This window comes from Paramisgurnus dabryanus, chromosome 17 (assembly GCF_030506205.2).
Source record: "Paramisgurnus dabryanus chromosome 17, PD_genome_1.1, whole genome shotgun sequence".
Taxonomy (NCBI): Eukaryota; Metazoa; Chordata; class Actinopteri; order Cypriniformes; family Cobitidae; genus Paramisgurnus; species Paramisgurnus dabryanus.
Window position 1 is genome coordinate 5,498,062 of NC_133353.1, and position 26,890 is coordinate 5,524,951.

At 37.1% G+C, this 26,890-nt stretch overlaps 1 protein-coding gene across 1 annotated transcript in view; it reads left to right on the forward strand.

Annotated features, from left to right (window-relative positions):
* Positions 1–26,890, forward strand: part of smyd3 (SET and MYND domain containing 3) — a 170,388-nt gene that overhangs the window by 97,443 nt on the left and 46,055 nt on the right. The window contains exon 6 of the mRNA XM_065253580.2: positions 24,793–24,860. Within this exon, the coding sequence (XP_065109652.1) occupies positions 24,793–24,860 (68 nt within the window). The remainder of the gene's footprint in view (positions 1–24,792; positions 24,861–26,890) is intronic.

Below are 26,890 nucleotides of genomic sequence, written 5' to 3' on the forward strand. Positions count from 1 at the left end.
AATAACATGGCGGATTTTGTATTTTGCGTAAAATTAAGAATTTGCTTTTAAATACTGACCTGATACAATACTGATTTTGGCGGTAACAATTTTTAAATGGCGTTTATTGCGTTTTGGAACCAAACTCTTCATATAGAAACACATTTACTGTCATATGCTGCATATACTGTATCATATATTGTCCATGTATAGTGGTTGCTGTTTACCTGTTGTTTTGCAGGCACAAAACAGAGGAAGTCTAATATTTCCATGCAGTACCATCTGTGTACAGTGTGCCCAATCCAACATAAGTATATTGAAACTAAGCATGAAATGTAATACTATCATAAGATTATGCGTATAAAGGGCTTATGCATCACGCTTGGTGAAATCCTTCACAAGCACTTTCCTAATAGATTTTGGAGTTAACAGTGCCATTGCTTATGCTGCTGGGACCATTACAGAAGCTTATTAAAGTTTTCATAATCATATAAAAGTTTGTGGAGCCTACACACCTAGCAGATGGTCTCCGTGGATCTTTATTAACCTTTAAGATCTGTGATTGGCTAAATGTACTGTTTAAGAGAGCTTTGTGAGTATAAACGAAACATATTAACACTTGACTAAATTTGCTAATTATATGCGTGTTCATAACGTGCGAATATTATTTTCATAACAATTAAGCATGTCGCACTCATTACAGTATAACATTTAAAAATGCTCTCTTTGGTACCAATATGTTCCTCTGAAGTAGTAAAGGGTAAAGCTCCAGTGACAGCTATGGTACATATTTTGACCATTTTTTCTGACAATGTATGTTTCTAGTAACCCCACCATACTCACAAAAGGTAGGGCAGACATCAACCCTCGCTCATTCAGTGTCAACATCTGTGGCCTACTTTAAAATCATCTCCAAACACTGCAGAATAGACTTATTTGCCATGCAGAGCATCCGTAAACACAAATATACAAAACTGATCCTCCCCCAGCACCAAACTGGGTCAAGATAAGCACATCATCACCGAGAAGATAAGTTAGTCCTTTCTCTTAGTTTTTGTAGCTGTAAAGTTTTTTGTTTTGAGAGTTTTAGTAGAAGAGGTGCCATTGAACCCATGTTTGAAGCTCTGCCTATCTGCGCTGTTTCTCTAATGTGGTAAAGAGATACGGGTACAGACAGACAGCCAGGCGTGATGTTGCGTCTCTCTCTCCAAACCACAGGAACATTTTCTTCTGGCAGACATCCATCACCCTCAGCGCTGTCTGGTGTGACAGTGAAGCGGGTTCATTATCAGCAAAGCGGTTTACCTCCACAGCACTTTAATGCTTTCTTATGTGAATAAGGCAAGTCTACAAACACGCATTTTAACTCCCTGCCAATAATAACTTGGCTCCTGGCAGGTGGAATTGGACCTGAATGTGGTTTCTCAAGCGAGCTTCGATGTGCGGAGCATCGCTCGAAGACCTCTTCTTTCAAATTCAACATAGCAGACATATCCCAACTAATCTCCCTGATCCCCAGTCGGAGCAAATTTATCCTCGCATCTTTCCAAGCCGCCAGTCAGGGGGGAGATCTTTATGAACGCAAGGCTGCACCAACATCCCATAGTCATTTCTGCGTTCCATTTATTTTTTACTCAACAATTACTTGAATGTCCTTAAAACAAGATGTATTTAATTAAGAAGCAAAATGATACATCATTTTCTGCATTGCTTTTAGGGGCATCTAACAAAATTATGTGCTTGTGGTTTAAACAAGAAAAAGTTGTTTGCCAACAGGGTAAGAACAAATAATCAAATTCAAGAGAAAAGAGAAGATTATTTTTCTTAACCCCCTGGCAAACGGTTAACAATGTGATTTTTTTTCTTCCAGTGCCTTTTATAGACAGGAGTTTTAAAAGCATCCTGCAATATGCACATTTATTTCGGTTAACTTGCATGCTTTCTTACTGTATGCTGTTTTGTGGACATTCAACTTTCTCATTTATGCAGATTAGCAATGACCTGGGGTTTGGTGGCGGTATGCAGCTGTTTTTTCAGTCCATTGTGAGAAGGGTCATTAAGGCCAAAGTGGCCTGGCGGTATGCCTGTTGCCCATGCAGTCAGGAGTGCATGAGGGTTGACCGGACACACGGGCAAAACATCAGTGCTGTGTCACTTCACCTCAATGAGAACAGAGGAATGGGCCAGAACAACAGGTTAACCCTGTACATCTGCCATAAAAGTGCTGGTTGTACTGTATATTGATGTGTATGTTTCAGTTGAAGACATTTGTCTGTAGACAGCATCTGCATCTTGGACTTATCCCTCAGTTGGAAAAATAAAGCAGAATCGTTTACAGTGAAACACTAGCCTCTTTCACACAGTAATACTGGTAAATTACCATTAATTTACCAGAATGAATTTACCAGTAAATACAAAAATGTGCTGTTCACACACGCAGTGACATTCCGTCTTTTTACCAGTAAGACATCATTCACACATCAGTATCAAAATACCGGTAAATTAGTTGAGAAAGCGGAAGTTACCTGTGGCGCGCGTTGAGCTCAGTGTTGTATTTGTAAACAATCCACGTCGTTCATATCCACGGTCCGTATTTTGTTGTTTTCACGTCTGTGGTAAACTCTGACAGTCGCGAAGTTGCTCATGACCAAACAACATTGCATGAGGTGACGTCAAACCGATGGCGTTTTAAACAACAGTCATTTTTGCACATTAGGCTTCACATAGGGCGTGCTAAGGACGTCGGCAATTTGGCAAGTAGGTGGTAAGCTGTTTTAAACAACTTTGGTGAAGAAATGTGGACATAAACTTCAGGTGTGCTCGACTGTCAAGCAGTGTGTGTGGAAACGTCTGTAAACAGTCTGGGGGTAAATGCGTCATCTGTTTTAAAACATTATGATTGGCCCTAAGCTGTCAGCGCGGTCTGACGTCGTCCGTTCTAAATGCCGGTAATCCTATATTTTTCGTTCACACATAGCGCTTACCAGTAAATTACTGGTAATCTTACAACCTGTCTTACTGGTAAATTGGGAGCACTGATTTACCGGAAAGGTTCTGTTCACACATGATCTGTTAACTGCAATTTACCAGTAAATTACCAGTAAAGACTGTATGTGTGAAAGGGACTACTGACACTAGAAGACTATGAGGCAAGCGGCACCTTGAATAAATATTACAAAATATGCAAATATTGCATTTCGCATCATAACTTTGACCTTAACATTGGAAATGGTGATGGCGCAGTGGATAAGACACACGTCTTTGGTGTGGGAGCCCCTTGTTCGAATCCACTGTGACACATCATTGTGTCCCTGAGCAAGACAATTAACCCTTAGTTGCTCCAGAGGCGTATATAGCAATTGTAAGTTGCTTTGGATAAAAGCATCAGCTAAATGAATAAGTAAGTAAGACTAAGTAAATAATAGAGAAAATATTCTTTTATGAGAATTATATCATTTTTAATCATGTTTTACTGTCACTGGCCCACAGGTGGGCCCAAATTGTTTACGTAACTTTTAAACCGATAATAGCCTATTCTAAAACTAAAATAATCTTGAGAAACTATATATAGTTTGGAAAGTGCTAAGAGTGTCTTTTTACTTTCCATCCCCATTTTGCCAAAAAAGGCTTAAAGAGAGTAATTTTATTGATATTACATATTCATGACACTAATTTGCATTATTTTTATTTATTAAATTTCAAACTGCTACAACAATTTTTTTAATTAATATTAACAATTCGAGAGAACGAATTAGAACAGATTTTGATATCTAGCTTAAAGTTGCCATGGAAATAAAATGAAAAACTTTTGTATTTGTTTTGTAATATTGTGGTATTTTTTATAAATGACTTATCTCTGAGCTTCATAATTTTTTTTTTTAATTCATGTGCCCTCTTAATCTTTAATCAAAAACCCAAATCTCCTCCCCTCCTCAAAACGATCTCACTTTACTTCCGGTCATATGGTATGGCAGGTGGGCGGGGTCCAGGAGAAGATCACTGCGATTAGCAATTAACAACACGACCTTCAAATAATCCAATTAGATCTCAATGATCAAGTTAAAATCTAGCCCTGCCTTATTTCATTTCAAAAGCCGCAGTTTCACTCGGATATACGTCACCCCGTGAAAAAATTAAGGCAATCGCTTCCGTTTCATGGCGACTTTAACATTTGTGACTTACAGTAATCTGTGGAAACCCAACTAAAGTCATTTTTAGAGTAATGTACATAATTTAAAGAACATTGTTTGTATTACCTTGATATCTTTAATACCGACTACGGCCATGTTGAAGATTGAAAACAATGTTTACACTCCTAAAATTAAAGGTGCTTCATGATGCCATAGAAGAACATTTTCTGTCTAAATGGTTCTATAAAGCACTTTTGACATTTTGTTTCACAAAAAAGTTCTTCAGATTATTAAAATGTATAAAAGAAATGGTTCTTTTAAGAACCTTTGACTAAATGATTCTTTGAGGAACCAAAAAGGTTTTAGGAAGCTATGGCTATAATTAGACTTTAGCCTGGATTTCACAGACAGGGACAGATATTTTTTGTGGGCAACTTTATCTCTAACATGTACACTCGCAAAATAGATAAACCGACATGAACCATACTAGAACACTTTTATTTTCTGTGGTGCCAAGCAGAGATTAAGTGTTTGATGGACATATTCTCTAAGACCCTCCTGGGGACAGATGTGATATTGAGTTTCTTTTTATTGATGTGTTGTGTGAATGTTGGTGCATGACCATTGACATTTATCTAGACGTCTATCATTTACTCATATTGCCATGAGATGTCTATAGGCAGACGGGTGTGTGCACCAATGCTATTTATAACATGTTTTATTTTGTCATACTGTTTCTGTACAGCACATCAGTCAATTCAACATAGAGTTTTGGGCAATGAAACGTGTGGTGCATCAGGGTTTTGACAAATGAAATGTTTTCATTAGTGTCCATTCTTTTTTAATGTTCTCCTGAAGATCTCTGTTTCAGCTCTCACACAGAGTGTACAGTAAGTACTGTAGTTCCTCTATTACATTATTGAGAAATTAATTATAATAATAAGTTAACTGGCACTTCCTTCAATATAAGTGTAGGGAGTTTATCGTCCATTTTATTGTTTGATGAACATTGTAGGGAAATGTAACGGCTAACCGCTTCTCAACAAACTGCATTGATAAAGCGGTCATGTTCGCAGGGCTATAGCATAATACCTGAAACATGTACCATAAAATATTAAAGGATTAGTCCATTTTCTTAAAAAAAATCCAGATAAATTACTCAGCACCATGTCATTCAAAATGTTGATGTTTTTCTTTGTTCACTCGAGAAGAAATTATGTTTTTTGAGGAAAACATTCCAGGACTTTTCTTATTTTAATGGACTTTAATGGACCCCAACACTTAACAGTTTTAATGCAGTTTAAAATTGCAGTTTTAAGGACGATTGTCATTTTTGGCAAAATATGCACTTTTAAACCACAACTTCTCGTCTTCCTCTGGTCGTGTGACGCGCCAGCACGACCTCACGTAATACGTCATCACGTCAAGAGGTCACAGATGACGTATCGAAACTACGCCCCAGGGTTTGAGAAAGTGTGGAGAAAGAGGACCGTTCTGACGTTGTTGTATGTCGAATGATACTAATTAATGTCATTGTTTAAAATGATATGCAAAAGTGCGTTTCATATATGTAACACGTGACCTTTCGACGTCATTACGCATTACGTGAGGTCGCGCTGGCGCGTCACAAGACCGGAGGAAGAAGAGAAGTTGTGGATTAAAAGTGCATGTTTTTTATTTTTCTTGCGAAAAATGACAATCGTTTTGCTAGATAAGACCCTTATGCCTCATTTGGGATCGTTTAGAGTCCTTTGAAACCTCAATTTTAAGGTGCATTAAAGTGTTAAGTGTTGTGGTCCATTAAAGTCCATTAAAATGAGAAAAATCCTTGAATGTTTTTCTCAAAAAACAGAATTTCTTCTCAACTGAGCAAAGAAAGACCTCAAGTGGTGGTGAGTAAATTATCTGGATTTTTTTAAAAGAAAATTGACTAATCCTTTAAGCAAATTAAAGACCTACTGCACTCCTTTGAAATGTGCAGCTTTGGATGATTTATTGACATAATTTCCACTGAAACAGGAACTGGGCTGCGTTCTCCGAAACTACCTTAACGCTACGTCGTTCTTAAGTTGTACCTTAAGCTGTACCTTATCGCTAATACGTGTTTCCCGAAACGTTCTTAGTTACGTATAGCTTCTGTAAGTCATATGTTCGGAAGGTTGGTCTGGAGCACTCTTAGCTATACCTTATCCCACATGACTCCACTAGGGGCCATCACTTTCATAAAAGCTTACATTGCAGTCTATATAACTAAATATTTGTAAAAAAAAAGTTGCAATACACTCCGTGTTTAATTAGGCAAATATTTTTATATTTAAAGAATAGAACATTCACATAATTAGACATCATTACAAAAAAACCTAACGATGATTATTAATGTTAATTCGACTTGGCATCGACGTTTTTTAATGTTTTATAACTTTGAGGCAACTGCATGCCATATTCTTTATAAACATTCAAAAAAAACTGCGCACTTGATTACTGCTTGTATAGTCTCCTAAGGTCAACAAAATGTCCACATTAAAACTAATCAAAGCTAAAATCTACAGCAATCATACTATATATTTATATAGGCTATTATATAATATTTTATATGTTATTTTTAGACAGACAGGCTCCAGAAATGCGTCCCTTAAGATTTATCCGCATTGTAACCACGCTGCTTGTGCATCCAGTGTCCAAGCACAATAAACGCGTGATCTAATGAACAACAGCAGTTTGTTTTTATATATTTTAAGTGTAATGCACAGCCAAGTACTTGCACGACCCACCTTATTCCACTGTGCGACGCACTTATTGGAAACCCCTAATATAAATGATCCTTTCAAGGCATAGCGGATTAATTGGAGCAGTTTAAACATGATACCTTTGGAAATAAAGTTGCGGGTTTTGCACGGGTTTGATATAAATAGAAGGTTGAATTTAGTTGTTTGCAATTTGAAATATTTTTTACCAGATATTCCTAATAAATTTAACTTGAACTATTTCTAAAATGTTTATTTAATAAAGAACACCGCTATCTCATAACGCAGCGAAACCTATTACATGTAAGGGATAATGTAGAGGCAGCCGATAGTTATCGGGAAATAAGCCCCGACAGTGTGATCAGGTCCCGACGCGAAGCCGATAACTACCGGCTGCCTCTACATTATCCCGCTTATTACACGGCTACTTGTCACATAAGAAAAAAAACGGACATGAATATGAATTTGAAACATTTTATTGGCATATTTGTTTTAAATTAACATTTTTATCCTTCCGCGAAACTTTGCACAGATGCATAAAATGATCGTAATACCTTATTAAGATCCTCTGCTTCATACTTGTCTGTCTCCATTTTTTTCTCTTTAACCAGTCTTTGAGAAGTTTTAATGCCCATTCTGTATTTTTGTGTGTGTTGGCTCCGTAGCTGTCATGCTCTATTTTGTCAAGTTCAGTCTCAGTAAGCTCTCTGTGTCTTGTCGTGGTTGTCCAGTGTTTGTAACAAGATGGCGCCAAACAGTAATCTTTATTGATCTTTATTGGCGCGGAGCGATTTTACTCGTACAAGTAGTACCAGCTATGCGTTATTACTTTGGAGCGGTTATTATTTGAAAAGAACGAACCTGCAAATGTCTCAACTGACCAATCAGAATCAAGCATTCCAGAGGTGTGTAATAAGAAGTGAATAATTGATTGTCGAGCGATCGATATCAACCTATTCAGCACCTCCACCATGGACAGCACCCGCTAAGGTCGAACTTAAGAAGGTTTACCTTAAGCAACATCTTAAGGTATAGTTCGGAGAACACACGTAGGAAAGGTATACCTGTAGTTAAGTTTTAACTTAAGAGTCTTCGTAGCGCGCTAAGAGACAACGTTATCGGAGAACGCAGCCCAGGACAGGACATATTGAATGGGTTCCCCCCCCCCCCTTTTAATAGCCAGTAACATTTAGTTTACCTCACAGTGTGGAATCTGTTAAGAAGCTGAAGTGCCAGCTTGAAATTTTTTATATATAATGTGCTACGAAACATTGGCAAGTTTTCTGCACTTCCAATCTCATGGCAAATTCGTATGTATTTTTTGAGTTGGGTTAGTCGTATGAATTTGTAGAAGTGAATTGTACAAAACTGATTATTATGAAAAAAAAAAACAAGAATGAAACCTGGCCCTAACCCCAACATCCTACAAGGTAAAAAGAAATCCTACAAAAATTTACAAATGTGGTACTAATTGCCTCGAGACTGGGAGTGCAGAGTGATGTCACAAAAACTGGTGATCTGTTTAGGTAGTGAAAGATTTTCAATGCTTATGTCTCCTGCAAATGCCAAATTTGTCAATGTTTCATAGCACATTATATATAAACGCATAGATATCTTCATGGCAAATATATTCATACTAAAAGCCAAAATGGTTCAATTATGATTTCATGCGGACTTTAATAGGGATGCTTACCTTAGCATGAGCATTTCTGAAATGTTTTAATCCCTAAATATCACACTACATCTCATTCTTTTCAGTTGTTCAGATAAAAAAAGTTTCACTCAAAAACAAAATCTAATTGCTGCACTTTGTACAACACCATCTGTTTTGGTCGATTGCCCACACGAGTCCACACATACACATGTGTGCACACTTTCTCTCTCTGCTGTCTGGTGAAGATAAAGTTTATCTGATCAAAGCCTCTCCATTCCACTGAAATCTGTTCATCAGGGCTGTCATACTGCCGATAAAATGGTCTAGTGCCCTCTTTAGTGCTCTTGATATATCCAGTTCAGTCTCCAAGACTCTCTCTACTCCCTGTCTTGTGATTCTCTTCATGCACTTTATTTCATTCACTAAGATTCCCAGTTAACTTTTGTCAAAAATATTAATTTTGGCACAGGACTCACCAGTTGGCTTTTGTCAAAATATGTTTAAAAGGCTGTGAACGCTCAGACCCATTGCTCATTTTAAGACAGATTCAATACATAAATCTGCAAAAGCATGTATCCATGCCATGGCTCCACCTTAACAAAACACGACAGTTTTACAGCATAAAATTGCTTTTTTAAAGTTTTACTTGAGTTTTTATGTACACAACTGTTTTTCTCAACTCACTCCTGCACAATGTGACCACGCATCATCAGATTCTTGCTGAATTTGGCCCGTGGTTCAGTTTTTCCATATCAATCCAAAGGAAGAAAAAGTGTCTCAGCCGTTAGCTCGTGACCAACAGTCAGTCGTGGGTAGAGGATGTTATTTCGGGCAGTGTTCATCATATCACTTCTCCACTGAGTTATGTTGGCTGGTTTGATTTTTTTGAGGGATGTCACTGGCTGTCCTCTTTCATTTCTCAAGTTCAAACCGAGTTCAGGATTACAAGAATGAGCAGAATTTGGCCTTGTGCTCAAGGGATGCCACATGGATTTTATGCTGTATGCTTTTCATCAAAACCAGCATTTATTCTCACACCGCTGATATGACTCTGAACCAGAGCTGTCAATCACAGGTGCACTTTAGATTCAGAATGGGGGAAAATACACGTTGAGAAAGTGCATTGTGTAACTTTTACAAGGATCTTTTGATAGAAATGTAAAATAATATACGTAACTATATTATTAGTGGTGTATAAATTCTTAAATAATGAACTGTATTGTTTTTATTATCTTAGAATGACCTGTTTTTATCTACATACACCGTGAGTTCTTTTAGATGGAAGTCGCCATTTCCTGCCATTATGTTTTTTACAGTAGCCCTAAAGGAACAAACTGCTCTATAGATAGTGTACATTTGATGTGTCTCAGACGAAGATGATGTGTTTGTCATGGGGTGGCTACCGTAGCTTCACTATGTGTTTTGAAAGGGAGGGGTGAGCTGTAGACCGAGCTGTTGGTCTTACAGCTAGATACCGATAAAAAGATACCTAAACCCATCGCAATATCGCAAATGCGCATACAGTGGCATCCATATCGCAATGGTTTGCGATAAATGAGTGATTTAATTTTTATACTTCATAAAGTAACGTATGGTCAACGTTTAAAGGGGACATTTCACAAGACATTTTAAGATGTAAAAGAAATCTTTGGTGTCCCCAAAGTACATATGTATAGTTTTAGCTCAAAATACCCCACAGATAATTTATTAAACTATGTAGGTATGAGCAAAAATTTGCCATTTTGGGTGTGTCCCTTTAAATGCAAATGAGATGATCTCTGCACTAAATGGCATTACTGTGGGTGGATAGTGCAGATTAAGGGGCAGTATTATCCCCTTATGACATCACAAGGGGAGCCAAATTTCAATTGCCTATTATTTCACATGTTTGCAGAGAATGGTTTACCAAAACTAAGTTACCTATTTTCTAGGTTAAAAAAATCACTGGGGACCCCATTATAGCACTTAAACATGGAAAAAGTCATGATATATCCCCTTTAAGGTAGATGCGGATAATATAGTATCTGGCGCACGGATATTGGTTGGGATATGCGTGCATACTACTGATCTGATTTGTTTTATGCAACAAAAAAACATGGCTGTTCACTTTCAGAAGTTTTCTTTTCCCGGAAATATGAAACATTGTATTTTCAAAAATATATATTTTAATACAATTTAAATAGATTTAAAAAAAAGAAATATTGTATTGCATATCGAATCAATTACAGTAACATGCTATTGCATATCGCATTTTTCTTCAATATGGCACAGTCCTATCATGAGCTTTCTGACAGTTATTACCTTTTGGAGGGTACATTGAATCCAGCATATCCACTGAGAAATGAGCTCATGTGCAGTTGCTCCAGGCACAAACTTACTGCGTGCAGTATAACAGCATTTATTTGATATGAGCTGCTGTTTCCAGAGGCATTCAATAATGTCACATACTGTATACATCAGTGTAGGGGTGGGAAATAAATCAACTGCGATTCTCATGCGTATCTCATCAGTAAAGCCGGTTTAGTGATTAGTAGTAAATCGCCAGGACCTGCTTTCAAATGGAGCGGCATTTACTACACAGAGCCGTATTTCACAGAGAAGCTCTGCAAAATCGCGTTCATAATAGTGGACAAATAGCCTCTGATAATCAATGCGATTTTGCCGAGCTTCTCTGTGAAATATGGCTCTGTGTAGTAAATGCCGCTCCATCTGATAGCATACATTTGATGTATAAGGATGTGAAAGGTGCTTGTCAATTGATGCAAAACAATGCCCGCACTAGATATGGTAGATATGACTTGGGTTCCTTCTTAAAGGGGACATATCATGAAAATCTGACTTTTTCCATGTTTAAGTTCTTAAATGGCGTCCCCAGTGCTTCTATCAACCTGTAAAATGTAAAAAGGAAAAACCCGTATCTTAGTTTTGGTAAACCATTTTCTGCAAGCATGTGAAAAATATCTAATTGAAATTTGGCTCCCCTTGTGATGTCAGAAAGGCATAATACCGCCACTTAATCTGCACTATCCAACCACGGCACTGCCATTTAGTGCAGAGATCAGCTCATTTGCATGTTAAAGGATACACCCAAAATGCCAGATTTTTGCTCACACCTAAAGTGGCAATTTTAACATGCTATAATAAATTATCTGTGGGGTATTTTGAGCTAAAACTTCACATACGTACTCTGGGGACACCAAAGATTTGACATCTTAAAAAGTCTTGGGAAATGTCCCCTTTTAATTGCAGTCTATACCAGGAGGATTTTTTTTTCTATAAATGTTAGTGTTGAAAGCTGAATATAGTAATCTGTGTAATAGACTTGCAAGGAAATGTGAGAGATCACTGTCAGATTGCAGACGTAACTCTCTTAAGCATATTCATGTGCACATACATTTTAAATGTAAGGGGGTATATCAAACACGAGGTCAGCACATATTAGATGTTAGACGTTTTGACTTAAGGCTAGTGCTTTCACAAATCACCATCAGTCACTTTAGCAGGAGGTGGCCCATAATTCTTGGAGCTTCTTGGGAATATTTAACAGATTCATTATTTTTACCGTATGCCCTGAGCTTCATCGTGGCCGAATGAAACATTTGATAATGTCCCGTTTAATAAACGGCTGATAAATATTTCACGAGCTTCGGACAAGTCGGTGTACTTTAAAACCTGTGACTAGAGTTTTGAGTGGATCCTAAAGCCCTGAAGACACGGATATGCATGCGTCTTTGAGATAATGTTGTGGATAGATTTAAATGTCCTGTCAGCGTTTGATGATTTGGGATCATAATGTTTAAATTGACAGATGGTCTCACCTCTTGGTGGGATTTTTTTAGAGGTTTAATGCTTTAAATTGATTAACGTTTATGAAATTAAATGTCAAGTTAGCCATAATAATGTACCTTGTGTCTTTGTGAGTAAGATTATTGTTTAAAGGGGTCGCATTATAAAAGTTTGGAAAAACCCTAAGGTGGATCAGTAAACCCTTAGATGATTTCTTTTTACTAAAAAAATGTCAGAAAGCCATTTTTACAGTAATCGTATTGGCTTGAGAGTTTTAGCTTTTTTTAAAGAGTAACTAAACCCTAAACCAACTTTTTTTGGTTAATGATCTGTAAGAATGATGCTTTATTAGTGCTGTTCATTGATTTTAGTCAGTTTTTTGACATTTGGATATAAAGTGTTTTAATACTACAATATATGGTGTAAAAACGTCTGAGTGCTGCCCTCTTCAGGTTGAACGGTGGCTACTGCAGTTGAATTTTCCTATTGACCAGGGGTTTAGTTACGCTTTAAAGAAACAATGCTTAAATTCACTGTTGGTAAATGTGAGGAAGCCTTAAGTTTGTATAGACTGAAGTCAGATTGTGTGTTTTATTTGTGTATGTGTGTGTGTGATGTCTTGCTGTCATGGGTCATCTCCTCACACTAGACTGTAAAGTGATGTGCTACTATCAGGTGAGACATACCTGAGGTGCTGTAGACCACAGAGATTACGACAGCCTGTCTCTGATATCAGCATTCAGAACACAAACCTTTTCTTACTGTATATACACAATCCTGACACCTCAATGACATTTTAACTGTTAAACACAGTACAATCTTAGGTCATTTTCACAGCATTTGCACTTTGCGAAAGAAGTATCACATATTTATAGCATTATTAGTTATTCTTAGCATTCCTAAAATCAGTGGGGGCCATCAGGGCCAGCAAAGCCTTCTCTGCTGGCCAAAACATAATCTGAATCACTGATTTTAATTTTAAAATATATTTCCATGAATGTGTTTTAAATGAATCCCATAGTAGTCTATTATCTTTATTTTATATATATATATATATATATATATATATTTATGATTGGCTGACATCATGTGTTGCCAGGGTCAAAGAAATCTGCCTAGGCCTTCAGAACGAACAGTGCAGGCGCCTTCAGCTTAAGATAAATGGCAATGAAATCATTGAATTAATCAATCAGATTTTGAGTTGGTGTCACCGGGGCCATCTAGCAGGCTTACCATAACATCAGCTTTTTTATATCATTTGATTGGATTGACCCCTAGTAGTTTCAAACATATCAGAAAAAAATCCTGCATACAGCGTTTTCCACCTTAAAGGGACACTCCACCTTTGAAAATATGCTCATTTTCCAGCTCCCCCGGAGTTAAACATTTGATTTTCACTGTTTTGGAATCCATTCAGCTGATCTCCGGGTCTGGCGCTAGCACTTTTGGCATAGCTTAGCATAATACATTGATTCTGATTAGACCATTAGCATCGCACTCAAAAATGACCAAAGAGTTTCAATATTTTTCCTTTTATAAACTTAACTCTTCTGTAGTTACATCGTGTACTAAGACTGACGGAAAATTAAAAGTTTCGATTTTCTAGACAGATATGGCTATGAACTATACTCTCATTCTGGCGTAATAATCGAGGACTTTGCTGCCGTACCATGGCTGCAGCAGGCACAATAATATTACGCAGCGCCCGAAAATAGTCCCCTTGGTAACTTTCAATTACAGGGGACTATATTTAGGAAAAGGACTTCATCAATTTTGAATTTGTGGCGGGAACTAACAAATTAATGAATGTATGGGAAACACTGCATTCCAACGATGCTCGCTTCCTCTTTTTGTATGATGACATAGCAGTAGTGCAAATGTAATGAGACACATATAATCCCTCCCACTCTGAAGTGGTACTAAACTCAATGAAAAAGCTAACCAAGCCAAAGTGAAGTGAGCTGACACAACCTGACCCTTGAGGGAACTATGCAATGGAAAAGCACCATTAGAGTACCCTGTATATATATCATGGTTTGTAGCAAGGTATATATTAAAGTACCATAGTAACTAGCATCTCTGTATCACAGGCAATTAGAGCCTGTGCTTTTTTTTGCAGTTGGTGGAAAATACCACAAAACCAGTTACACAGAAGTATTTACAGCGGTAAAGGTCAGTCAGCAGCAGTATGTAATGCAAGTCCTGGTCTTGTGCTCCATTACAGATGGATTCTGCTAGTTTTAAGCATGTTGCTTCACACGCTGACTGCGTGTCACTGTGGGCTACGGATGTCACGCGGCCCCTCAGATGTCAGAGGAGACAGGTGGAGATGCCATCATGTGAAAACAGCCTGCTGTTTATTACTCTCTCTCACACTGAGACAAACACACTCACGCTTGCTCTATAACACAGATTGACAGATTCATTCAGCATATCACCTCCTGCCTAGTAAATGGACTTCACTCTGTGTAAGTGTGAACGGTTCAGGGGCTTGGTCATTTTAAATTTCATTTATGCAGACAATAGCCTGATTTCTATTACAGATTTGCTCAAATTTAAATTTCAATGCTATCTAATGGCGATTCGTATGTATTTTGCTGGATCGTATAATTCATATGATCAAATTCATACATTTTTGCATGATTTCCCTTTGTCCCTGTGATGTTGGGGTTAGAGGTGGGGTTTCGTTATTGTTTTTATGATAATCGTACATTTTTGCACAATTAACATTTTTATACGAATTTATCCAACACGTAAAATATGTACGAATTCTTATGAAATTAGGCAGGATATTTTCTAGACGTCGATAAAAAGCTATGATGCAAAATGACTGCATTTCAATTAACCAATGTTATGTGACTAAAACATGAGTTTATTCTTTCACGATAAGTTATTTACCGCAGCCGTCATTGTTTTTAATCGAAGGAGACGCAGGCGTCTTATCCAAGCATAACCTCTTTCCCCACCAGTGTTTGAAAAAAAAAGTTGCCAGGCAGCAGCAGCAGCAGCATTTTTTATGAAATTTTAGAAAAGTTTAATGCCTTCAAGAAAATGTTCTTCTTTAAATATATAAACATACAATATATCAAATTGAAGAACAGACCCTATGAAAAAAAAATAATCCTATCTTCAAAAATATTTTTTTTAACAAAAATCTGAGATAATTGCATTTTGTGAAAGGATTTTTGTTAGAGATCAGATTCAGAACGATGATCTAAACATACACATTTTTACTGTTTTTGGATCTGTGTTATAAGTTGGGTAAGAGTGGCACCTAGTGGATATTAGCGGAAATATGGATTGCCGTAAAAACTTGTCATTGGCAGAGAAGCGGGAAAACCCCTTATGCTTGGGACTGGTCACTTATGAGGTGTTTTTTGGGATGCTATATTACACAAATACGCATCTTTAAAGAATAATCATGTGACTTTTACGCACATCAGGTGATCTGTACATGCGAAAATTTAAAATTTTTCATTGTACATATGCAATATATTCCTTTTTTCAAATTGCCTAAAAAACACCTTTTACTCCCTGACGAAGGCTTGTTTTTGCCGAAACGCGTCGGAGTTTTTATAGGTTTATTATGACCAAGCCGTATTAATAAAGGCTTTTTACTTTTCTAGAGAGTGCCTTGGAGTTCTTTGTTTTTTGCTATACTACTATTCTCTTATCAAAAGAGCACCTCGATTTTTACAGATTTTTACAGATTTTTTGAGTCCGGGCAGCACTCCTTTTTTTGATATTTGGGATTGCCTAAAAAACACGTTATACGTAGGGCTGTCACAATGATTAAATTACTGTCTCATCGTGATTATTTGACCTCATCGCGATGATTTCAGATCACTGCAACAATTGCACGTCTCTCTAAAAAAAACACAAGGGGAGCGACAGTGCCTTGCAAAAGATTTAATTTAAATAATCACAAAAATGTGTGAAAATTATTTCATGAACAAACCAAAAAATGTATGAGAATTAATGGTCATAATCGTCAAAGCCCTAAAACAGGCAATTAATCGTCACAATTTATTAGTCAATTAACCGTCAGCCAAATTTCCTAATCGTGACAGTTCTACTCATACAACGTAAAAACATTCTTGTGATGGGAGTTGTTGTGATTATGGGAAAATGTTATGTTATGGTACAGTATGTTATGTTATGTTGTGTTTGTAATTTTTATTCATATTTCAGTTTAAATCATGCATTTAATGGTTCACTCCTTACATTTCACCCTCAACCCTGGGCCTGGATCTAACTTTATTGTGTTTCTGTATAAGAGCCGAGTCTGTGATATAATGAAGTCCTCATTCATTGAATGCTCAAATCCTCCCTGTGCTAGAGCAACCTTAAATAGTATAAACCAACCAACTTTGTTTATAACAGTGTGCCTGTTCGAAATCTGCATTAGCATGGTTGGCAGAACGCCCTGTACTCCTAAAGAGAGATGAGGAAACGTCTCCCCCAGTCTGTACACACACACAGTACACACTAATGGCCTGTTTTTCAAATTGGCCTTCCATAATGAACCCATCACTCTCTGACTAGTTGCTCTTATTAAAGATTTGCTCCTGGAGCTACGGTAAAGCCGGCCAGGGGCGTACAGCATCCAGCGAGCTCTCCGGTCTCAGCCGCAGATGTTGATGGTGTGCTTGAGTGCTTCTAACCTGAAGATCTTGTCAGGGAACGCTGAAGGGCTTGATGCATCTCAACTATCTTGGTTGGTTTAATTGGTTGTTACTTGTGCTTTTGTCTTCCCATCCTTCCCATCCTTGCCTGGCCTTTATTAACAGGTGTGCTGCCTAATGGCAAAGCTCTCGAAGAAACATAACCAAATATGGCAGCTCTCTTCTGCATTTCGAAACAAAGACCAGAGTTTAAAATAAGCATCAAGGACTTGAAGTATCAGCAATTCATTTCTGTATAAAAAGATAAAGAACTGATGTATCCCTTTGCGACACAACTTAATTTTCTCCCAACGATCTCTAAAGAAAAATTAGTCTGAGTCATAAACCTAATGTCTCCCCGAAGGCTACAAATATATCGATTTTCTTCGCGTTCATACCTCCAGCGGTAAGAAGCGATAGCGTTTGATTAAAGACTTGGCGTGTCAGATTCGTCTGGGAAACACTCCTCACAGCTTCACGTCCGTGATCCGCAGAGACCTCTGGGCCGTGTTGCAGATCTAAGGGGAGGGACAGGCGAGAGTAGAAACTTATTATATTGAGTGGCAGAAGCTCTAAAGCCTTTTCAAGACTGGCTATCTGTCTCCCCTGGATTGTGCCATTGTGATGAAAACTACCTGCTTTGATCCCACCTGAAAGCAGGTGTGTTGATGAGATTGAGAAGCGAGTGGATGAAAGAAGTACAAGAGACAATAACTCTGTTGTTGGCGATGCCGCCTGCCTTTTGTTTGTTTTCAGGTCTTTTCTGCTTTCAAAAGTACATTTATAACAAGCTTTTACAGAACGATGTTCACTGTTATTTTTTATATGACAGAGTTTTGGTTATTGCCCATGTAGCGTTTGCTGTATTGCTTTTAGTTGCGTTTCTCTTGGCGATTTTGGGCTGACAGTAGCGGTCTTATGCTTATGTTTTGTCAGCACATTCGGTTTTTGTTGAGTGAACTTTCTGTTGGGGAAGACAACGGCAGCATCAATGTAACAGAGAGACTGGTGGAGATGGGCGGGGACTGAATCTATCGATGCAACCTTGTTAAATGTTAGGGATGCACCGAATGTTCGGCAACCAAAATTATACATTTGATCAAATAATGAGGTTTTTGATGACGTGATCGCATAGCAACCGGCGCAGACTGAGAGGCGCACAAATGCAGCAAACATGTTGGTGAAAGCATTTTAAAGTGTCCCAAAGAGATGCGAAATCATACAGCACTAAAAGTTTCATTTATCATTTAAAATCAAGACATCCTGAACACCATGCAGTGTTTGACGAAGACACGGCGGCACGGATCCTGGGTATTTGTCTGCTGAATGCACAAGCACAGGGAACGAGAGACTTTAGCCTTTCATTTCATAGAAATAAAAGACATAGAGCATCAGCAGTATGTAATAAAAACTTCCTAGAACCAGTAAAATCCTACAATGACAAACATCCTTGTATTAAATGAGAAACGTATAAGGTTTATTAACAAAAGCTTTTCGTTAGACCACTTTTTCCTCTGTCACGCTCCTGTCAATCTTGCCACCGTCTCCCTCTCTCCCTGTGCTCGTGTTTGACCGTGCACGCAGGTGTGCTTCCGCTGCTCAATATACATTGTTGTTGCAAGTTTCTTAAGGCAGAGTAACAAATAGGTTATTTGTATTTTGCGCAGGAATAAGAGATCAGATTAATATCCGTTTAGCGAAGATTCATTTATTTGGTTGAAGTCAGATAGCTATCTGGTCAGAGAAGTGCCCAGGTGTACGAAGGCCCTATAAGACTGCTGAAGTGTTAAATGTTTTTTTAAATAATATGGAATAAATAAATGGTGAGAAAATTGGCAAAATAATAAAAAAGTTTTCATTTTATTCGGCTTCGGCCAATAATTTTTACAAATAAAAAAACAGACCATATAGGCCAGGGGTCTCCAACCTTTTGTGAGTAAGGGCTACCACAATGAATAAAAAATTTTTTCTTGTTGATTTATTTTATTTTACTTGCTGATATGGTTTAGTATTGTACTTAGTAATGTTAACATACGCTAACCAAGCCAAGCTAATATAAAAAATATGTAATAAATAAATAGTACAATTGAAACTATTAATAGAATGTGCTTTGGCGGGCACCACGTTGGAGACCCCTGCTGTAGGCTTTATGGGCATAGTTTATTCAAAAATAAATTTAGCAGAAATTTTTTTACACCAACCATCTTCTTACAAAAATGCAAACACCATTAAAGTCATTTGTAAGTCGCTTTGGATAAAATGTCTGCTTGATGTAAATATATTTTCTTTGAAAAAGAATGACGGATTAATGTAGTTATTTTGTATTAAAATCTTTTTTTGCGGCAATCTATCCTTCCATTCTGTGTTTGCCAGAGTAAATGAATATACGTTTGAGTCAGAGGTCAGCTTGCATCTGCTTGATGCCGAAACTTTCTGCATGTGGGTCTGGACTGTCTCGTATTAACTTACAGTGTTTATCCCACATCATCTATTTCATGTAGTCCATGTTTATTTTTTGGCTCGCGTTAAAAGCTTAACAGTCTGTTTGTCCTGCATGACATGATTTTTCATTGTCATAGCATACAAAACAACACATGAATGATGAAGTGACAGGAGGATGTTAGCGGACGTATTCAAAGCGTGTGTCTGGTTTTGTTTTATAACAGAAGGTTTATTCTGCATTTGCTTTATAGGAAAAAAGAGAAATCAGAGCGTTTCCGTCCCTCTTGCAGGAAAACTGTGCTGGTGAATTGTAAAACTGTCAGAGATCTGTCAAATTCAGGGTTTAATTTTGTTGAATATTAAGGCATAAAATGAAAGGCAACCTTTAAAATGTATCCACGTATGGATTTGACTGTTATGTTAACATTTCTCATCATTTCTTCAAAGATATCTTGGGGGGCTGAACGCTTGGGGTTCTGTAAAGCAGTAATGACATTTGGTGCTGATAGTATGGAGATATGCGTAAACCTCAGAAGTATTGCATCCACACAAACACACACTTCAACCTGTCGTCAGTCAGACCGCGGCCAAGCAGTCGCTCAGTCACACCTTTTGATACCCATCTCACGCAGCCCACATGAAAGACCCAGCGATGGCGCCACATGAAGAGGCTCCAGTCTTCACAGGAGCAATACACCTACAGTATATTAGCCATTAATTGCTTGGGAAGGTGCCAGAAATATGTTTTCAAAGATACTGTAAATTTAAAGGCAACTTCAATGAAGACGCCTTCCCGGGTGTTTTTTTTCTTTCTTTAATTATCTGTTAATTATTCAGTTCATGTGGTTTCTTGTTGCAGTTTATTTGTTTTCTGCAATTGCAAGAAATCTGGCTGCATTGCAAAAGTTGGAGTTGATAAAGTTTGTTGCTCTCTGTTATTGTAAATTCCAGTATACCGTGGGAGGGTCACTGCATTATTTGACAGAAAACTTCATCAAATACAACAACTCAAAAACAAAAAGCTCACATACCTTTGGAAAGCTAAAATTCTTGTGATTATATGTAATCAACACAGCAGGTACAATCCTTTTAGGCATTTTTAGCCTTTTTCAGGAATTTTAAGGGGTTAGTTGTGATATTTGTGTCAATTGGGTTAAATTCTGGGTCATTGCGATTGATATTATTTTGCAGCCAATGGTTTCAATAGTTTGATCTTATTGAATTAGTAATTGACCTGAGCTAAAAAAAATTCAATTCAAAAATCTAAATCTTAAATTATTGGATTTAAATTATGATTTTTTATGCAACTTTTTATTTGTTGATGAACATCTCTATTTTAATTTTTACCTTGTATGTATTATTTCCAAATTATGTATATTATATTCCCACATTTCAAAAGTATTACCTTATTATCCAGCCTGAGGAATTTGTACATATTTTAAAAGTTAATTTGTATGAATTAATAAAATCAATAATGAAAGTCCCGTCCCTAACCTAAATGTCACAGGAGCAAAAGCAAATTATACATATTAATGTGGTCGTATGAATTAATATGAATTAGCCACCTCGTAAAATATGTATGGATTGCCATGAGCTTCATTTTAACTTCTTATATTCATAGCATACATTTTTTATATAACATAGGGCCCTATTTTAACGATCTTAGCGCATCGTCTAAAGCGCACGGCGCATGGTCTAAATGGGCGTGTCCGATGCCACTTTTGCTATTTTAACAACGGGAAAAATGGTTTGTGCGCCGAGCGCAGGGTCGAAAAGGGTTGTACATATTTTCCTAATGAGTAATGGGTGTGTTTTGGGCGTAACGTGCAGTAAACCAATGAGAGACTCAGCTATCATCCCCTTTAAAAGCGAGTTGCGCTGTCGCTGTGTGCAATCCCTATTTAGATAACGGACCTTGTAAACTGAAGAACTAAGCAGAGGAAGAAGGCCACCAGTTTAAGAATAATGTTAAAGAAGTGTTGTTTTCATTTTTATTGAATTTTTTATTATTAAAACCTTTAAAAGCCTTTTTCTTTTTCTTAGTCATAGAAGTACAAATATCAGGCTTTGAATTGCTGTCCTAAATGTATTGATATCTTACATAATCAATGTAATCGCATAAAATGATTAGCAAATATGCAAGAAAAGGTTTGTATTCTAAAAATACAAACAAAAGATAAAGGATTTACAAACGCGCAGAAAGCCGAAGCGTTTCAGCACTAGAACAGCGCCATATGGCCGGGATTTTTTACAAAGCATTACTTAAAATTTTTTTCATCTTACCATATCCAAAGGTACAGTGTCATCATGTACAATAAATCCGTAAGATAGCATTTAAAAACGTTTAAAAACAGATGCATTTGTTTAAAGCAAAGCATTTATTTACTTACCAGACTGCAGGTGAAGCAGCTCTTTGTGCCTTCTAACGTCTCATAATCTGTCCTCATTTATGTCCAAGAGACTCAATAATAATATTTTACATTCAATTCTTTAATCTTTCATATTTAAAAGCGTTTTTGTGCTGCTGCCATTCATGTATGTGATAAGCAAACCCGCGTTGGCGTCCCGTTTGCATTGCGCCGGGTGTAAGATAGAGCCCATTATATTTATTATAGCAATACAGTATATAGGACTTGATCACTCTGTCTGGATTTATTCTGCGATAACATCCGGGTATGTGATCCCTTACATATTCATCTTATTACATATATACGAAGGATTTAGTTAAGCTACGTTATATCCCCAGGGTTTCCCGCAGAAAATTTGTTAGTTAAGGTGGTAGGGTTGTGCAGGTGGGCGGGCAATCAAAGACGCGTCATGATGAAAATATTTTTATTTAAAACACTCAAATAAAACTCAATTTTGAAGAAACTATGACAGAAAATGAACACATACTAGATTATTAATGAATTAAATGTTTTATCAACAGGCTAGTTATCCTCCAGACATTGACGAACCATGTCTTTCTCTCATTTCGGCCATGTGGCGCGTTCCCGCTCACAGTGTGAAGCGCATCCACGCTATTCTCCGAGATGCACTTGACGGCCTTTTGTGCAGCAACATTTTTTTTTGGACGACCTTGTTAAGGTGGTAGGGTATCCCAGCTAAGGTGGGCCGCCCGAACTGAAAAGTTCTGCGGGAAACCCTGATCCCACTTATTTACTGTCAAAAGAAAGGTATAAAACTGGTACCATAAGGTACCATTTTGTAACTTTACAGCTATACATAACATACAACAATGTTGTACCTTTTGGGGTACATTACTGTACCTTTAGGATCCATTTTGTACCTTTAAAGGTACAAATTAATTAAATTTAATGTTTGTACCCCTAACATTTTATTGGTAAAAATATTTTCCTTAAAGGTACACAATTGGTCTAAAGATCCCCTTAGGGTACAGTTTTGTACCTTTTTCTGAGAGTCTTACATGGCTAATTGTCACATGAGTAAATATTTGTACACAAAATATTAATCTGATGTTATTAGCTTATTTGTTAGAAAATAAGGAAAAACTAGTGCCTTAAGCCAGGCCAAAAAAGTTCGAGAAAGCACTTTTCAGTTCGGGCGGCCCACCTAAGCTGGGATACCCTACCACCTAAACAAGGTCGTCCAAAAAAAAAAATTTTGCTGCACAAAAGGCCGTCAAGTGCATCTCGGAGAATAGCGTGGATGTGCTTCACACTGTAAGCGGGAACGCGCCACATGGCCGAAATGAGAAAAACTAGTGCCTTAAGCCAGGCCAAAAAAGTTCGAGAAAGCATTCTATTTAATTATTTGAAAATAATATCTCATACACTATATGTTATTAATTAGGCTTATTTATATTGAATTTATTCATAAATATTAACTTCCACCTGACTCGCACTACCTGGATAAGCCTGTGTTATTAGTTTCAGGTGGTTTTTATCTGGGAATAACAAACGTCCAGAACGTTTTGTATTAAAGGGATAGTTCGGCCAAAAAGGGAAATTACCCCATGATTGACCCATACTGTATTTCAATCCTTTTTCATACAAACACATATTTAGATATTTTTAAAAAGTCCTAGCTCTTTCCATCTTTATAACAGATGAATATATGGCCCAGCTCCTTAAAGTCCAAAAAATGTGCATCCATCCTTCGCAGAAGTAATCCACACGGCTCCAGGGGGATAAATATCGGCCTTCTGAGGGTAATCGATGGGATTTTGTAAAATAAATATCCATAATAAAAATTTAGTAACGCCATCGGAGAGTCTTAGATGGTGGCGTTACCGGAAGCTATTTATTTTTGTTTGTAAAGTTTTAAATATGGATATTTCTCTTACAAAATCTCACTTTTGCCAAGGATGGATGCACATTCTTTGGACTTGAAGGAGCTGGACTCTATTAATCTGTTATAGGACATTTTCAAAAATATCTATTTTTTTGTATAAAAAATGATGGACATATGTAACTCAGATGGCTTGAGGGTAAGTAAATCATGGGGTAATTTTCATTTTTGGCCGAACTATCCTTCAATAAACTATAATTTGCATTGCCCGTTCATTTATGGTTAGGTTTTCTCAGTGTTAATAATTAATTCTCTTGTAATAATCTCTCTCAGTTCCTGAAATCACACACTGCAGTGTTTCTCGTGTACACATCACACACACACACACACACACACACACACACACACACACACACACACACACACACACACACACACACACTGTGTGTTTATAACTGATGTTTGCCTTTCTTCTTCCACACACATCAATCATCTGTCCTGCAGAGCTCCAGTGATCTAAAAACCCATCAGATTGAGGAACACCTCCTCCTGTCTCCTCCACCCTCACGTCGACTCGCCCTGATTCGTTTCATGCGCATTTACCCTCATCTCTTTTAGAGATTGACTCTCTCCATCTTCTCACTGTCCCGGTGGCCATCAGACAACCAAACAAACCCTTGTGTTTCCATGCGGAGATTGATAGTGAACATCTGCGATCCGATTAAAATCAGACCAAGTCCTGTATATCCAAATCATAAGATTTACAAAAAATGTTCTTGTCTGTTCGTATTGTTTTTCTCAAAAGAAAAATTATAAACAACTTTTAGCTGAAGAGTTATATTAGTCATTATATATGCTTATATTTGCTTTGATTCATGATCATTATGCAAAGTAGTTCATTATTCATTTACATTTTTGCTTTTATCAGTCTGGAGATCGAATCTATGCCTTTTGCGAATGCTCTCCGAATTGAGCTGGAGTGGATTATTTAAAGTCATTCATTTGTCACATACACTTACCAATGATACATATGAAGTGTTTTTTCTGCAAGACTGCTAAAACCAGAATAGTTTACCTAAAACATCATAAGCTTAAGACACATAGATGCATGTTTTATGACCCTGTTTCATGTTTTCATACAGGTGACCTGCAACTGTTTTAGCATCAGTGATGGAGAGCTGCAGGATGTGGCGGTGGGCCTTTACCCCAGGTAAGCGAAACATCCCAGAATGCTTTGCACTACAATGAACGTAGAAAAACTGTGACATTACTGTATTGGCAGCTCTTGAAAAAATGTCAAAGACTTACATTAAAGGGGACATTTCACAAGACTTTTTTAAGATGCCAAATAAAATGTTATGTCCCCAGAGTACATATTTGAAGTTTTAGCTCAAAATCTCATAGATAATTTATTATATCATGTTAAAATTGCCACTTTGTAGGTGTGAGCAAAAATTTGCTATTTTCGGTGTGTCTTTTTAAATGCAAATGAGCTGATGTCTGTACTAAATGGCAGTGCCGTGGTTGGATAGTGCAGATAAAGGGGTGGTTTTATCCTTTTCTGACATCACAAGGGGAACCAAATTTCACTGACCTATTTTTTAAGCTTGCAGAGAATGGTTTACCAAAACTAAGTTACTGGGTTGTTGTTTTTCACATTTTCTAAGTTGATAGAAGCACTGGAGAACCAATTATAGCACTTACACATGGAAAAAGTCAGATTTTTATTATATGTCCACTTTAAATGCAAAATCTGAGCCATATTTAGACCAGAACGTCGTAGAGATTTTAAATTAACCACGGATTTGTTATAGTAGAAGTGTAGCAACCATGGTTTTGGTGTATTGATAAACCATGGTTAATTTACGTAAGTTTATAGCTTTGTCAACTCGAAAGCCAGCCATAGCAACCTATATGTTATGCATGAAAAACTAGTTTACATTTGCAGTTTGTAGCACAGCACATTCATTTTTTTCAGCATGGCTGTTTTTTACTTAAATTACACACAATGCCCTCGTATTCCCAAATAATATGAGATACGCTTGTGTTTTCATGTTCGTGGTGCCCAGCAGATTTGTGTGACAGCAAACATGTTTGTATTATTAGTTGTGCAATCATAAAGAGAGATCGTGGCATGGGTTTGGATTACATGCTACGATTTCCTCTCCTCTACTAAATGTGCCTGAGGGAAGTTCATATTAATATACGGAGGAAAAGGAAAATCTGCTGAAGAAATGGGAATAATTACACATAAACACACATTTGGATTTCAATGTGACTGAATTACAACTTGCCTAGACACATTTGTAGCCCTTAAATAGAGGGGATTTCCTCTGCAAATTGCTTTTGTGTGCAATACTGGATGCAGATCCATAGGATTGAAGTTGTAGGTATAAAAACATAAGAAATATTACACAAGAATCAGAGTAATGCTGAAATAAACAAGCTAAAGCTTACAGATGGCGAATGAAAGCTGAAACCATGCTTGTTATTGCTATTTATATTACACACATTATTGTATACACAAAAAAAAAATATACATTCATTCATCCTATTTTGACCAAAGGCTGGGGTTGAAAATACATAAGAATCATAAGAATCAAATATTAACTGACACTAACACTGAGCTAACGTTACGGTGTAAAATGAGTGTACTGTATGCAATGTTAGCTACAGGTCCTTGAATTCTTGTCTGGCTGCCAAACCTCTCCTCTCCATGCTCGTTGTCTCCCCTTGTCCTTAGCAAAACCAAAACATACAGCGGGGAAAATAAGTATTTGACACCAGAATTTTTATCAGTATAGGAATTTCTAAGTGGGCTATTGACACAAAATTTCCACCAGATGTAGCCATCAAGCCAAATATTGAATTCATACAAAGAAATCAGAACATTTAAGTATACAAGTTGAGTCATAATAAATAAAGTAATATGACACAGGGAATACGTATTGAACACATGAAGAGAACAAGGTGCAAAATGGGATAGAAAGCTAGGAGATACAGATCGGAAGTTTACTTCGGTTTAGGTGCATATAACTGAGGCAAAATGTTTGCGTCTGATGAAACCGTCTAAACAAAGTCACATGCTGTTCACATACTACATAACATTTTAAATTTACTAAATAATTCTTATTGCGAAAACCTTAAAAAGCCTTTCATTTGATATATAATTTAAGAATATTTTTTATTTATTTAAAGAGTTAAGACCGTTTCATCGGATGCACGTGCGATGACGCAATT